The sequence below is a fragment of the Psammomys obesus genome, unplaced genomic scaffold (genome assembly GCF_907164565.1).
Source record: "Psammomys obesus unplaced genomic scaffold, mPsaObe1.curated_primary_1811, whole genome shotgun sequence".
Taxonomy (NCBI): Eukaryota; Metazoa; Chordata; class Mammalia; order Rodentia; family Muridae; genus Psammomys; species Psammomys obesus.
The window spans coordinates 2,170,720-2,184,688 of NW_026592636.1; the positions used below are offsets into that span (position 1 = coordinate 2,170,720).

The window sequence follows — 13,969 nt, forward strand, 5'->3', positions numbered from 1 at the left end:
GATACAGACCTGTGGACCATCGGACTCAAAGTCAGAAGAGAGTCTTCCCGTCCTTGCCATGTGGGTGGCCTGAATCGAAGGCTCCACTTACCCCAGAGGGCCATAAACACAGAGAAGAAGACGGTGGCGGGGTTGTCAAAGAGGTGACTGGCGCGGGCCGTGGCACAGGCTGAGCTCATTTTCCAGTAGCTGCAGGTCTTGTCACACAGAGGACACATGGTGATGTTGTGTCTCTGGTCACACATCTCCATGCTGCAAGACAGAGGTGGCCTCAGCTTCCCAGGTGGCCTCAAGTCCTCAAGTCCCAGTCTGCTTTCCAGGGACCATGGAGGGTGGCCACAGTAGTCACAGTCAGGGCATGTTGGCTAACTGAGGCCACTCTGTCCCTCGACAACCCTCCCCACTCCCTGCCACAAGGTTCACAGGCATGCGGCTCATGCCTGACCATGAGTTTCAGGGCCCTAGGCTCCATCTGAGACCCTCAACTTAAGCTCCCATGGTTTTGGGGAAGAGTCCTGGGTCGTCACCTGAGCAGAACCCTGATGTTGCCAGGTCTGAAAACACCCACCCATGTCCACATTCTTCTTGGGGCAGAAAGGGGCACCAGGGTGTCCCCACTGGAGTGAGCCTTTGGCTGGTAACACCTAAGGTCAACACTCCTGATACCTCCATAGCCCAGGATCCCCAGGCAGCCTTCCTATTGTCCCCAGGACCCATCAAAGCTGTGCTACATGCACAAAAACCAGTTTTAAAAAATATGGTCAGGCTCCGAAGCCCAAGGGAAGGATGGTGTGAACAGCAGCCAGGAGGCTCTCACTGTGGCCACACTCAGGCTGGGTGACTCTTTGGTAGCACTGGGCATCATGCCATGACCCTCACAGGGCACACTGGGCAGCTAAAAGAGAGGAGAAAGGGTGCCAGGAACTTCTCTCTTTGGGTGGCTAGACTCAAAGGAGCATGCCCCCAAGCTGCCAGGTCCCCAAGCATCCTGAGGCGTTCACTCAAGAAACACAGAAGGCTCCAGGGATGGCAGGGCCTGGTCATTGAAGCGCACAGGCTCAGCTGGGTTCCTAGGCAATGCCCTGGTTGAGTTGAGGACCTGTGAGACCAGGGCACCTGGGCCTTCCCCTACTCGTGCTAACACATCAGGGAATTTACAAGACACCAGCAGAAGATGAGGACTGGGGCCTCATCACTAGCCTACTTGGTGTCCTCTGATCTGGCCTGGCGCTGGGGGCTGTCACATTACAATCGCACTTCACGGATGGGGCGCAGGAACCCACAGAAGAAAAGTAAATTCCTTAGGGCCACACAGCATGGTGGAAATTAAACCCTGATCTCTGAATGATAGCCCTGTGCTTGGACTGGCTCTCAGGTTCACAGGTCCCCTGCTGAGGTCAGGCTTCTGGGCTGTGTTCTACACTGTCCTGTACTCTGTGACCACACTCAAGTCCTCTAGCTTCAGGCTCAACATTTCCGGAAGATGAGGAGAAGGCCCAGAATGCTGTCCTCTAGCCACAGCCTGCCGTGAATTCCCCTTCCTTCGAACTTGGACCAGACCCTGATCTATAAATAGATGCTCAGGCTGCAGAGCTCATTCCCAGGGGTCAGATGGCCATTGGGAGAAAGCTAAAGTGAGTATTTTTGCTTTTTTTTTTTTTTTTTCTTTTTCAGATTTCTGGATCCTCATGAGTTTGTGTATATACTTGTGCTGGCTCTCTTGGAGCCCTCTCCGGTGCCCAAGGCAGAGGACACCAGCTCCAATCTCATTTTGTGCATCAGGGGTACTGGTCACTCGCCACAGACGTGCAGATAAGGACAGGCTAACGGCAACCAAGGCAGTGGTTTTGGAGTATCTGGGGAGATGTGATGAACACGTGCACATGTGGGAGAGGGGTGGGCACCCGAGGAGAGAGGAGCCATTTGCTATGAGTCTGAGGTTCTAAGTTCAAGTCTTGGCTCTGGTGTGTATGTGTGTGTGTGTGTGTGTGTGTGTGTGTGTGTGTGTGTGTAGTCTTAGGAAGGGTGTTGAGTCCTGCTGCCTCAGTATCCCAGTCTTCCTAGATGAGCTGAATTATGAGGGACACCATGCTGTTGAGTTGCTGGGAAGGTGAAGTAAGATAGACCAGAATTTGGGGCCCATTCAAGGGCTGGTGCAACTTAGCTCTAAGGTGGCAACAGCTGTCGCCATCCTCCTGGGGCATTAAATTAGTACAATTTTATCAGATGCCCAGGACCTGGTCCTTCAGGGCCCATGTCTCTCCTCTCACCGACACAGACGGTCAGGCAGCATGACCTCAGTTGTGACTGGCCCCTCTCCCTAGAAATTGGTGGATGGAAGGCTGTTCCTGCTGGGTCAGCCTGTGTCCCAGGGCCGTGCTGTCTGCTTGGCTTAGGACTGGGCAAGGCGAGAGGGCCTGAGGAGTGGCCTCCAGCACAGGGAGTGCCAAGGCACAGTTCTACCCGTCTGCCTGCCTGCCCACCCATGCGTCTCTATGGCTTGTCCTTCCCGCCAGCCTCAGCTTCCAATAAAAATGCCAGCAGCCAAACAAAAGCCCTTTTTCTGGGGGCCTTAAACTCTGCCAAAGTCAAGAAACACAGCCTGAAGGTCCAGTACTTAGCGAGGGTTGGTGGGGCAGGGTGCACAGGGTGGTTCACCACTGGCCACCACTCCCCTGACCCGATGGGCTCCAGGGGGCACTACATGCCTCTGGCTGCCGTGTGAGGTCAACTGGGGCAGAAGGCCGGGGTCGGACAGGCCTGGGCATTGGCTTTGCCCCTAGATGATCACTGCTTGCCTTACTGACCATGTGACTGAAGGAGGCTGAGCTGCCAGAGTTAAAAACCTTGGTGCTCTCTGTTAGGAGTCCACACTCTGAGCTGGCAGAGCGCCCTCTACTCAGGGACATCATGGAAACACCCCCGCTCCACTTCCTGTGTCTCACAAGCTTTGAGCTCTGGCAGTTGACAACCAGCCTTACAACCTCCAAGTCTCGGCCGTTTTCACCCGCCCCATCAGCAAATCCCAGCATGCGCTGCATTATCCTTGCGTTATAAAGCCTTGCAACATCCATGCAGACGTAGGGACAAGCTTTCTTCAGCTTGGGACTGAGGGAACTGGCGTGGCTATCTTAGTCACATACTAAAACATCACGAGAGGGGCTGGAGAGATGGCTCGGTGCTTAAGAGCACTGACTGATCTTCCAGAGCCCAAGCTCCCTGGGACAACAGCTCGCAACCCTCTGTGACTCCAGCTCCAGGGAGATCTGTTGCCCTCTTCTGGCCTCTGTGAGTACTGCACACACTTGGTGTGCACACATACATGCGGACGAAACACTCATATACACATAAAATGAAAGCACCACAGAAGGAAAATTGGCCAGATAGGATCTTTTTGGTCTGAGAAGATCCTGCCTTTTCCCCGGCTGACAGACACAGGGATCTCTACTGATTAGAAGCAGTGGTGATGCTCCAATCTGCAGCCCCATGTCAGAGAGGCACACTTCTGAGGTCGTGCAGCTGGTCACAGGGTTGGGCCTGTTCAGATCCTCCGTGTGGCCTCAGAACCTGGGTGTCCCTGAGTATCGGGATTGCTCATCTCCCATACAGCCTGGGACTGCTGCCTACCTGGGGATGTTTTCATCCACCGTGGCACATCCGTAGAGAAAGACGATGACACCCACAATCGAGGCGGGGATGAGCATCTGGGTGTAGGCTCCAAGCCAGGCGAAGTACAGGCCAACCTTCTCGCCAAAGTATTTCCTATGCCAAGAAACACAGGGATGTGCTCACATCTTAGACCACGGGACACATCATGTGTGTCCCGCCCCCCCCCCCCCCCCCCAGCAAGGAAAAGCTCTAACTGGCTACTGTTTCTCCTGCCTGAGTGGTGGAGAGTGAGGCTCTAAGATACGTTATGAGACTTGGGGTGCTCTCTATTCTTTGTACATACTCCTACTTACCCATTTTTCTTTCTTTTTTTTTTCAGTAATAAGTTTGAACCAAGGTCCTCACACATGCTAGGCAAGTGTTCTACCACTAAACTATAACCCTGAGCACATTTATTCTCTCTCTCTGTCTTCCTACCTCTCCCCTTCTTCACCTCTCTGGTAGCCAAGGCTGGCCTCAAGCTCATGCTACAGCTGAGGATGACCTTGAACTTGTGGTTCTCTTCTGTTTACCTTCCATGTACTGGGGCTCCAGGTTGCATTGCCATGCCCGGCTTACACTGTGCTGAGCATGGAACCGAGGTCTACAGGCGTCCTAGGAAGGCACTCTGCTAGCTGAGCTGAACCTCCATCCTTCCCTCTCTTTTGAAGACTGGGATTTTCTCTATAGCTCAGGCTGGCTTTGACCTCATCATATAGCCCAGGTTGGCTTTAAACACCTCATCTTTTCCTGCCTCAGTCGCCCAAGTTCTAGATCACACCTGTGTCACCAGGTTGGACTCCGCCTCTCCGTGGTCGGGGGAAGGGCGCACTTCTGTCTCTGAAGCCTTTCCTGGTGGTCCAGATGTGCCCCCATGGCTATGGATTCCATTCCAACCCCCCATTCAGTGTATGCAACAAATGAAACTTGCTCAGAGGCATTAAGTAAACCAATCCTCCCCTGGCCCCTGTCATAGAGTCTGCTGGCCCTCCCTGGCTGACATTTCTTGTCACCATGCACACTCTCATTTACAAGCCCCCATAGGACATGGAGTTGCCCGCCCTCTTGGCCTCTTGGGCTGTCCCAGAGGTCCTCTCGGACCTGCTTGCAAATTCTCACTCACTGAAGCAGACACTACTTCTGCTTGACACCATACCAAAGCTGGTGATCTCAGCAGCTGCCCTGCTGGCCAGGCTGAGGAGGGCTCAAGAATAGTCAGTGGGTAGGCATGGCCAAACAGCAGTCCTCCAGGAGACATGACTAGACAGTGTCCCCAACCCTGCCTGAGCTGCCTTGCTTCAGGGAGACCCAGTGGCCCACACAGCCTTCAAGTACAAACAGGTTCCCAGGTGGCTGAATATTTGGGACAGTTGACACGACATGCCCGTGGACTTTGCCATGCTGGTGTGGCCTTGAGTCTTGCTTTCCTCAGCCACTGCCTAAGAGGCCAGGTGCCCCCACTCACCTGACCAGGTCAATGGGCTGGTACTTGTAGAAGACCCCGTAGCTTGCCCATTCCTCATACAGGAGCTGGAGAGAGGAAGGGACGGGAAAGGAGTTGGCAGAGGGCCACACACTGGCACTGAGCCCTGGAAGAGCTTCAGGGTTTCAGCCAGCCTCTCCATCATTCATTTGTTCGACAAATGCTTGGGGAATGCCAGGGAGGGAGTTGGCATTCTGGGTTCGGGTTGGAGTGGGAAAGATCCTTCTAGAAGGTTGTGGACTCTTAAGCTTTTCATGACGGGACTGGGAATTCATCTATGACATCTGACATCAAGAGGTCCCCCGGATCAGATACCAGATTGTTTATTATCCAGAGTGTGTCAAACTACTAATGTTCAAGCTGAGAGACACGGATGGTAAAATTGAAAGAAAATCTCCTGGCATACAGAGACAGCACAAAGTTCATCTCTGGAGACAGGCTTAACACCTGTCACAACAGAAAAGAGACCAGGGCCAGCCAGTCAGCCCAGCACGCAAAGGAGCTTGCCACCAAGCTTGGCAACCCTGAATTCAATCCCCAGGACATGGTAGAAGAGAGGTTACCTTCTGACCTCAACACATGTACACACACACACACACACACACACACACACACACACACACACACTATGGGGGAGAGGGGAAACTACTGGTTAAAACAACCCCAAGTGTGTAAACGGGTCACACATTACTAACTTTGCTTCACACCCAGATCCTACGTCACACTGTCCAGCTTCAGGGTGGCTCATGATGGCACAGAGTGGCCCAAACCCTAGAATAGTTATTTGCGTACTGTCATTGCTACTGTGTATGGACTGGGTGGTAAGAGGGCCCAGAGACCCTCCTTGGCACACACCCTCCATGCCTAGCCTGGCAAGGAACTAACAGGTAATGGGCTTGGTCCCACATGCTTCCCAAGGGGGTCCCAGGCTAGAGCTCTTCTGCCAGTCTTCTGCGGGACAGGACTGTCTGGTCCTCAGTCATCCTTTTTCTGTTGGCATCAGGATAGTAGAAGGGAGGAGACTGGGTAGGGATGGCTGTGTGGACTCCCATGGGTCTCTGCCTCTTACTTGGTTGCTTGTGATGTGTCTTCTTTCTGTACCTTTCAACTACATTTATTTATTTAAATGTTTCAGTCCCCCTCCCCCGTGTGTGTGTGCATGCGTGCTTGTACAGGTTTGTGTATGCAGATGTAGGTACGTAGCTGTGTATGCTGGAGGCCTGATGACAGCCTTCGGTGTCATCCTCAGGTAGGCCATCCACCTCCTTTGATTTTTCCTTAGCCTAGAGCTCACCAGTTAGACTAGGCTGGCTGTCCACAGCACCCCAGGACCCCTCCTGTTTTCCTTTGAAAGTCACCACGTTGATTTATTTTTCACACAGTTCTGAGGATCAAATTCAGGTCCTTCTGCTTATGAGAGATGTACTTTACCAACTGATCCATTTCTGCTTTAACATTCAGATCTAAAAATCAGGGTGGGATGGTTCTCTATGCTTGGGTGTGGTTGTGCATGAAAACATCACCCTAGACATTCTTATGGACTGGATGTATGGACTCCCTGACTCCCATGTGACTACTAGAATGTGGGACCTTTCAGGAGAAAGTCAGGGTGACATGAGGTCAGATAGTTGGGTCCCTGACCCCAGACCTCGAGGATCTTTTAGATGGGGCAGGACGGCACTATGTGCAGGCAGGGAACCCAGCTGGCCATCTTCTTGGCTACCTGAGTGCCCCGTCTGTTCAGTTTCCCTCAGTGGCTATGGTCTCCTCACTGCCTGACTGAAAAGGTCCAGAGCAGAGGGGAAAGACTGATTCATGTGACTCTTTGAAGATGAAAGATAGGTAGGCAGCATGACCTACCTATCCAAGAGAGGGTCTACAATTGGGAGGGGGGTCCTTCCTATCTATCTATCTATCTATCTATCTATCTATCTATCTATCTATCTATCTATCATCTATTATCTGTCTCTATCATCTATCTATATCTATCATATACAATCTATCATCTTTATCATCATCGATTCTGTCTCTATCATCTAACTATAACATCTATCTACCTGTTTATCTTTATAAATAATCTATCATCTCCATCCATCCATCCATCCATCCATCCATCCATCCATGTATTCATCTTTTTGAGACAGAGTCTCATGTATTGCAAGCTGGCCAAGACTTTGCTGTATAGTTGAGGATAACCTTGAACTCCTGATCTTCCTGCCTTCAACTCCTGAGTACTAATTAAGATTGCAGGTGCAATCATGCCTAAACCGTGCCCTGTTTAGGCAGCACGTGGGAGCGCACCCAGGACCTTTTCCATGCTAGGCAAGCACTCTACCAATGGAGCACTATGCCCAGCCCCTTCCTGACGCTCCCTTTACAGCTCTGCCAGGTCATGATTGTATGTTTCACTCACAGGCAGCCCTCATGCCTCCAGGAAACAGGAAAGAAAGCAAGGGAGAGCCAGAGACACTTGTGAGGAGCAGAAAGTCCTGCTGTGAAGCTGAGACTTGCCTGCCACTTTGCTACCAGCATGGCCTTCTCTGGCCCTAAAGTCCCAGATGAGGCTCATGTAGCATGAGCACCACCATAGCCTCAGAGAGGGTTCCCAGTAGGAACCTGAGAGGAAGTATCAGCATTGCTGAGCCAGGGAAGACTGAGGGAGCCCTAGGCAGACCTGCTTCTTCTGTCCCTCCTTTGTAGCAGAGGCAAAGGGGCATTCTTTCCTCCTGGGTCACTGTGGGAGCCTGACGTCTCTTGTGCATCACTATGATCTGCACAGGTTATGCAGACATGAGAGAAGCCTACAGCTTTCTCCAGAGAGCAAAGTAGGCCACCTGCCAACTTTGAGGAATCTATACTACAGCCCTGACAGGTGACCAGCCAGCAGCCACTAGCTCACCTGACACTACACACTGCTCTGTGCCATAAACTGATGGCAGTGGGGAAGGAGGACAGACACTCATCAGAGGAGAGGGCTGTAAACCAGGGAAAGAGACTTGGGGTAGGAGAGGAAGGAGGAAGAGAGAGCCAGGGAAATGTAGTTGAGGGGAGGAGGAAGGGAAGGAGGGAAGCACGGAGGGGTGAGAGACAGAGGAAGATGGAGGAGAAGGGAAAGCAGGGAGATCTAGTTGGGAAAAGGAGAGGGAGGGAGGAAGGAAAAGAAAGATGGACAAGGGCAACAATTCGAAAGCTTCTTGGAAATGAAGTGTTCAAAAACCACCTCAGGAGGATCTGACCACTTCCTGTAACCTCAGTCATGGGGTCTGGCTGGCCTGTGTGGCCTCTGCAGGCTTGTCATCATCATGACAGAGGTTGGGAGAACACTCCGTTTTCTAGCTGAGTACCACACTGTGGAACACTTCCTGCTCTGAGGTAACTTCCCTCACCCTTACTGTCAGGCAAAGAGCTCACAGGGAGAGTCACTTGCCTGTGGGGCCCCTTCAGCTTTTGTTAGCCTAGAGGAGTAGGGCTCAGGGCAGCAGAGAGTGCTCAGGCTGGGAACCATTTTTACTGACTGTTGAACAGATGAAGAATGAGTTTGGACCTGTGGCTCTTAGTCCAGGACAGGACAGGCTCACTCCAGCCACATCTGTATATCTCCCACGTGGCAGAGCCCCCCTCCTTACAGGTCTGGCTATGCCCTTACCTGTGGGACCCTCACTAGCCTCAGGATGACCCAGCATCTGGCTGCGGCAATGCCCCTGCTCAGGTGTGTGTCCTGCGTTTGATTTAGCCTTTGCCTTGGTGTGGATTAGAAGCTGCCTGTGACCCCTGGTGACTATGATCTAGGCAGCAAGTCGGTGCTGATCCCTGCTCATACCAGCCCCTGGCAGACACCTCACTGACACACCGCCCAGCCCAGGAGATGTCCTTGCTGTATTTTGTTTCATTAGTCCTGTCAGGTACTCAGGGTCAGGCTTCAGGGATTCTCACTCATCCATTCATCTGCCAAGCCGTCTTTAGAACCATCTACCTACCCACACACCCAATCATCTGTCTATTTATCCACAGAGAGGATGGGAATAACAAGGAAGAAGCCAAAGATTGGTCACAGAAAAGGGAAAATTTTCACTCAAACCAAGCCACTTAAAATGGAGCCATCATGGAAGAGCAGACGTTCTGTGATAGGACCAAAATACTTACCTAACCTTCCTCTCTTCCTTCCATCCATCATATCTGCTCACTGACACATCTACCTACCATCCATCCATCCATCCATCCATCCACTCATCTTTCTCTCCACCTACTATCCATCCTTATATCATCTACTTATCCACTCCTCCATTCATGCACTCACTCATCATCTATCCGTTCATTTATTTAGCTATCCATGCATCCATTTATCCACCCACCTACCCACTCATCTATCCATCCAACTTATGATCACTCACCCACTTAACCATCATTTTTAGCCATGCCTTATACTCTTTGCTGGGATATAAAATTCATTTGGTTTGCGGGACATTTCCAGTAGAGTTGATTGCTGGGTCTGGACAACACGGAGCTGTGCTGCTGGACCTGGCATTCAGCAGAACCGGGAAGTTATCTGAATAAGTTATAGATATTCCCCGCCTGGTGTGACTATCATCTGCATTACTGAAACCAGTGTGATGGCTGGTGTGGCTGCAGCCCTGGGGAGAGTAGGGGGATAGGATGGGGGGGGGGAGAATAGGGTGGCTGCCGTCTATGGAAGAAGGACCTCAGCAAAGAGGTCCACAAGGGGTGAGGGGGTGGACTCTGAGCCCAGAGCTGGCTAGGACATGGAGTGGACCGTGCTGCTCCAGCAGGACTGGATAGAGGAGTTCATCGGGTCATGGGGTCTCAGATGAATGCCAGATGGAACACTAAAAATAACCAAATATGTCATTTGAATGCTAAATCAGATAGAATCTTCAGCTAGATTCCCGGGCAGACAAGTTGCTTCAAGTACTAGTCATTTAAAAACAAGCCTAGGGCTGGAGGAAGTCTGAGAGGGAAGGACATGCCACCCAGAGGTCCCCAGGCCAGGGATGTGGGGACAAGGCCTCTTTTGTAAGGCTCACAAGGGAGAACCTAACGAACCACTTGCACAGGGATAGGGGTGGGGCAGAGGCTCAGGAAGGGCTCCCTCTTCAGGAGGGAGGCCTGCATTTGTTTAGCAGACAGCCTTGCTTGGAAGTAACTGGCAATGGGAAGGAACATTCCTGAGTGTGGAGCAGGCAGCTGGGGGCAAACACTCATGTGGGGGCAGCTTCTTGGAGATGCCCTGGGCAGAGTGAGGATTCTGGACTGCTGGAGAAATGAGGAGGCTCGGCAGAGAATGACACGTAGTGTTTCCCAGAATTCCATGAACTCCTGCCTGGTAACTTCTCCATTCAAAAGGGCCCAGGTAAGCTTGAACACCAGAAAAACAGTTCCCCAGGGTGCTGTGGGGACTGTGGCTCTCTGGAAAAGCGGTCACTGCGAATCCATGTTTACTGATCCTAAAGCTGGTAGAGTGAGGCCAGGTACCTTCAACAGCCACAGGAACCAGGGACACAGTACAGAGTAACTCCTCAAGACAGGGGTTCCCCCGGCAGCCAGTGTGGGAGAGGAAGGTGGAGAGGAAGGGGCAGGATCTGAAGAAGCATGGTCAGGATGAAGTGACTGTAGGAAGGAAATAGATAGCCCCCATGCACTCGCCCTTCCCAGCCCTGCCTCCCACGCTGCTTTCGAACACTTACTTTCCTGTCGTTGAACTCAATGTTATCACCCTCATAGTCTCCCTGTGAATGAAAGCAAAAGTAAGTTCCAACCATGTTACAGAGGGTGAGGTTGACCAGGTGCCCCTCCTCCATGGTCAGGGTTGTGTGAGTCTTGTAGGCACTTTAGTTGGCCTCTGACACCAGATTCCTCTTCCTCAAGCTTTGTCTTCCCTTGACACAGAGTAGGATCCAAGAGGACACACATGACAATGCCTTGAAGTTGGCAGGGCCAAAAAAACAAAAAATGGGGGCTTTGGGGGGAAGGAAACTCTTCCACCAACAAGAACACCTGATGTACTCTGTGAAGTTCCCAGAGCCCTGCCTAGGTGCTGACTGTCCAGTATCTCACTGTAAGTTACACAATTTTTGTATCTCTAGATCCTTGAGTGCACCATAGCCAGAGGCTCAGAGATGCAGCCTGACACAACCAAGGATACACAGCTAAGTTTGGTTAGACCTGGAGCTTACAACCAGATCTCTAAAGTCAAAGGAAAAGAGGATCCCAAAGTTGAAAATGAGTTCTCCAAACCACTAAAGAGGAACAGCAAGAGAGTGGTTCTCTCCAGCAATTTCCACCACATATACCTGGCCTGGGCCAGCCACCTGCTTTTGCTAGCCTTTAGGCCTTTTAGAGTCAGTCTAGGGCACCCTCCATTAGTCAGCAACATTCTCAGCATCTGGCACCCCCTGCCAGAGGGGGAAGATCTAGCCATGCCCTCAAGCAAGCGGCCCACTGCCAGGGTCTGAGGCCAGGAGGGTCAGCTTCCTTCTGGATTCCTGGGGCTCCTCTTCCACCCAGGCTCAGATCCTTTGGGTCTTTTCATGAATGAGTCTCATGGTTCCAGTATGGACTCATTCATACCAGAGGCTTGTCGTGGTGACCTGAAGGCAGGCGGATGCCAACCCGGAAGGAAGCTGAGAAACCACCAAGCAGCCAACACAAATGTCACCAGCCTTTCTACGCGAGTGATACCTCCAATTACTGGAGAGCTCCCCAGGGTCTCGCTCAGAACAGGTGACTCTTGGTCGGCACACAGGACTAACGCTGGCCACCCAGCTGGCTGCAGTGCCTCACATCTGTCTAGAGATATTAGGTGTAAGAATGAACAGATCGCAGGGATGGGGAGAGGGCGAGGATGTCCCAGGCCAGGAATAAAGACGGAAACATGGATGGAGGACAACTTAAAAGATGAATGCAGAAAATGCAAGCAAGCATCAAAGTACATTGAACATGGCCACCAATCCCTTGCTGGCCCAGTCTGCCAGACGCTCAAGCTGTGCCTTCTGTTTAAGGACACGGGGCTCCCTTCAGAGGAGCTACTTCCCCTAGACCCTACAACAAGGTCTTAGTGTGTGGCTCAGATTAGCCTCAAGCTCACCATCCCTTTGCCTTAGCCTCCCGCGTGATGAGAGCACAGGTGTGTGACATCACTCCTGGCTTCCCTAGCTGTTTCAGTGTGAGCTTTAACGGGATGGATGCTCTTCGGTTGCTTGCAAGGTTTATGGGTGGAGAGTTCCTTCTCTCCAAAGGTTCTGGGCTCTGCTTCCAGGCTGTGATTTCCTGGACAGACTGCTTGAGTTTCACAAGCCCCTGCCTCCCCATGATTAATGTGGGAAGTGCGGCCACCACACACGTTTTCACATGGCCGCTGGGTAAGGGAAAATGGCAGATCTTCTCCTCGAAGACGGAGCAGTTGACCTTCGGTGAAAGAAGACACATGGTACCACTTAGGCACGCAGCCAGGTGCCAACCACAAGTGGTCTTTATCCCCGGTCCCTCCCAGGGATTCTGTGGCTTCACACAAGTAACTAAACTTCTCTGAGTTTCTGTCTGCATTGGATCAAATGAGATAAAGTTTCTACTGTATGCAGTACTTGGCATGCAGTAGGTTCTCAGAGGTATATTCTAATCTGTTCCCTTTAAGATTTAAAGGGCCAGCTTAAACTATACCAGGCACTTTAGCTTCTGGGCCCCAGCTATACCAGGGAAGGCAAGGCAGAGCTAGGCTGCCTGCTCTGAGCAAGGCTGTATCTTAGAGCCAGTGGCATCCTACAGAGAAGCAAGCTCAATGGGGACTTTATGGAAGGGTCTAGGAGTACTGTCAGGATCTGAGGAGTCAGGGCTCTTCCCAGGAAATGTTCACAAGGCAACATATCTCTTGCGGAGGAGGTCAGAGGGCCAGAGTCCCGACAACACAATACCTTCCCATCCTCAACCCCCCCCCCCCCCATGGTGGCCTGTGGGATAAGGGGCATTGGAAGGACAGGAGAGGGAGGAAGAAATCAAGGGTGCTGGAGAGAAGAGGCCGGGAAATGCATTGCTGGTAGGCAATCACACGCAAAGGCAGAAAGTAGGGAAGCCGGGCCCATGGACCCCAAATCCCTGGCTCTAAGGTGGTGAAGGCTCCAGCTGGGGGTGGGAAAGGAAGATGAGGTGACAGACACACCTAGTATGACCTCTTCCCCAAGATCCCCCATGTACTATTTCAGCAATCCTGCCTCCTCTGGAAAGTGGTTTCTTGCCTGACACCACATCTGCCCTGCCATTAGGCAGGCACTAGTTCTACTAGGACAACAAGTCTCTGAGCAGACTGCTCAAGGCCAGTGGAAGCCAGAGAGCAGCATGGGATCATGTCTGCTGCCCCTCAGCCCTGTCCTTTTTCTCTCCTGCCCTGGTCTGTGCTACCCTCCACATTGGCAAGTTCCAAGGAGTCTCTGTTTGAGGCCCACACACCACAGCCTGATCTGTTTCCAAAAAGACGATAAGGAGAGAATTCTGTTCCCTGTCTTCACCCCTGGCCACAGCAAAAGGCCAGCTGGATCAGGATATTCAGCCCAGGAAGCTGGCCATTCCCTGGTGACCGCCAGAGCCTGGGGCCCAGAGCTCGAGCCAGGGCAAACACTCTGTGGATCAGCTAGCTTTGAGGTATGGAAGAAGCTAGCCCGGCGTCTCCCACAGCCGCCCCTGTCTCCATGGGATTGCTCTGCCAGCCAGGACAGCTCTGTGTGTGACTTTTCCAGCTCCCACTGAGAGGGGACGGAGGAGGCCACGCAGGAAGCTGTGGCCACAGGATAATTGTAGCTCCCAAGGGGGTGTGGTCCTTGAACATTGGGG

General features: G+C 52.1%; 1 protein-coding gene across 4 annotated transcripts in view; it reads right to left on the bottom strand.

Annotated features, from left to right (window-relative positions):
- The window catches only part of Ano1 (anoctamin 1), a 92,447-nt gene that overhangs the window by 47,661 nt on the left and 30,817 nt on the right, over nt 1-13,969 (bottom strand). For all 4 annotated transcript variants that reach the window (XM_055614721.1, XM_055614720.1, XM_055614719.1 and 1 more), the window contains 4 exons: nt 10,834-10,875; nt 5,114-5,178; nt 3,628-3,762; nt 92-252 (listed from right to left, as the gene is read on the bottom strand). In XM_055614721.1, coding sequence (XP_055470696.1) covers nt 92-252; nt 3,628-3,762; nt 5,114-5,178; nt 10,834-10,875 — 403 coding nt within the window. The remainder of the gene's footprint in view (nt 1-91; nt 253-3,627; nt 3,763-5,113; nt 5,179-10,833; nt 10,876-13,969) is intronic.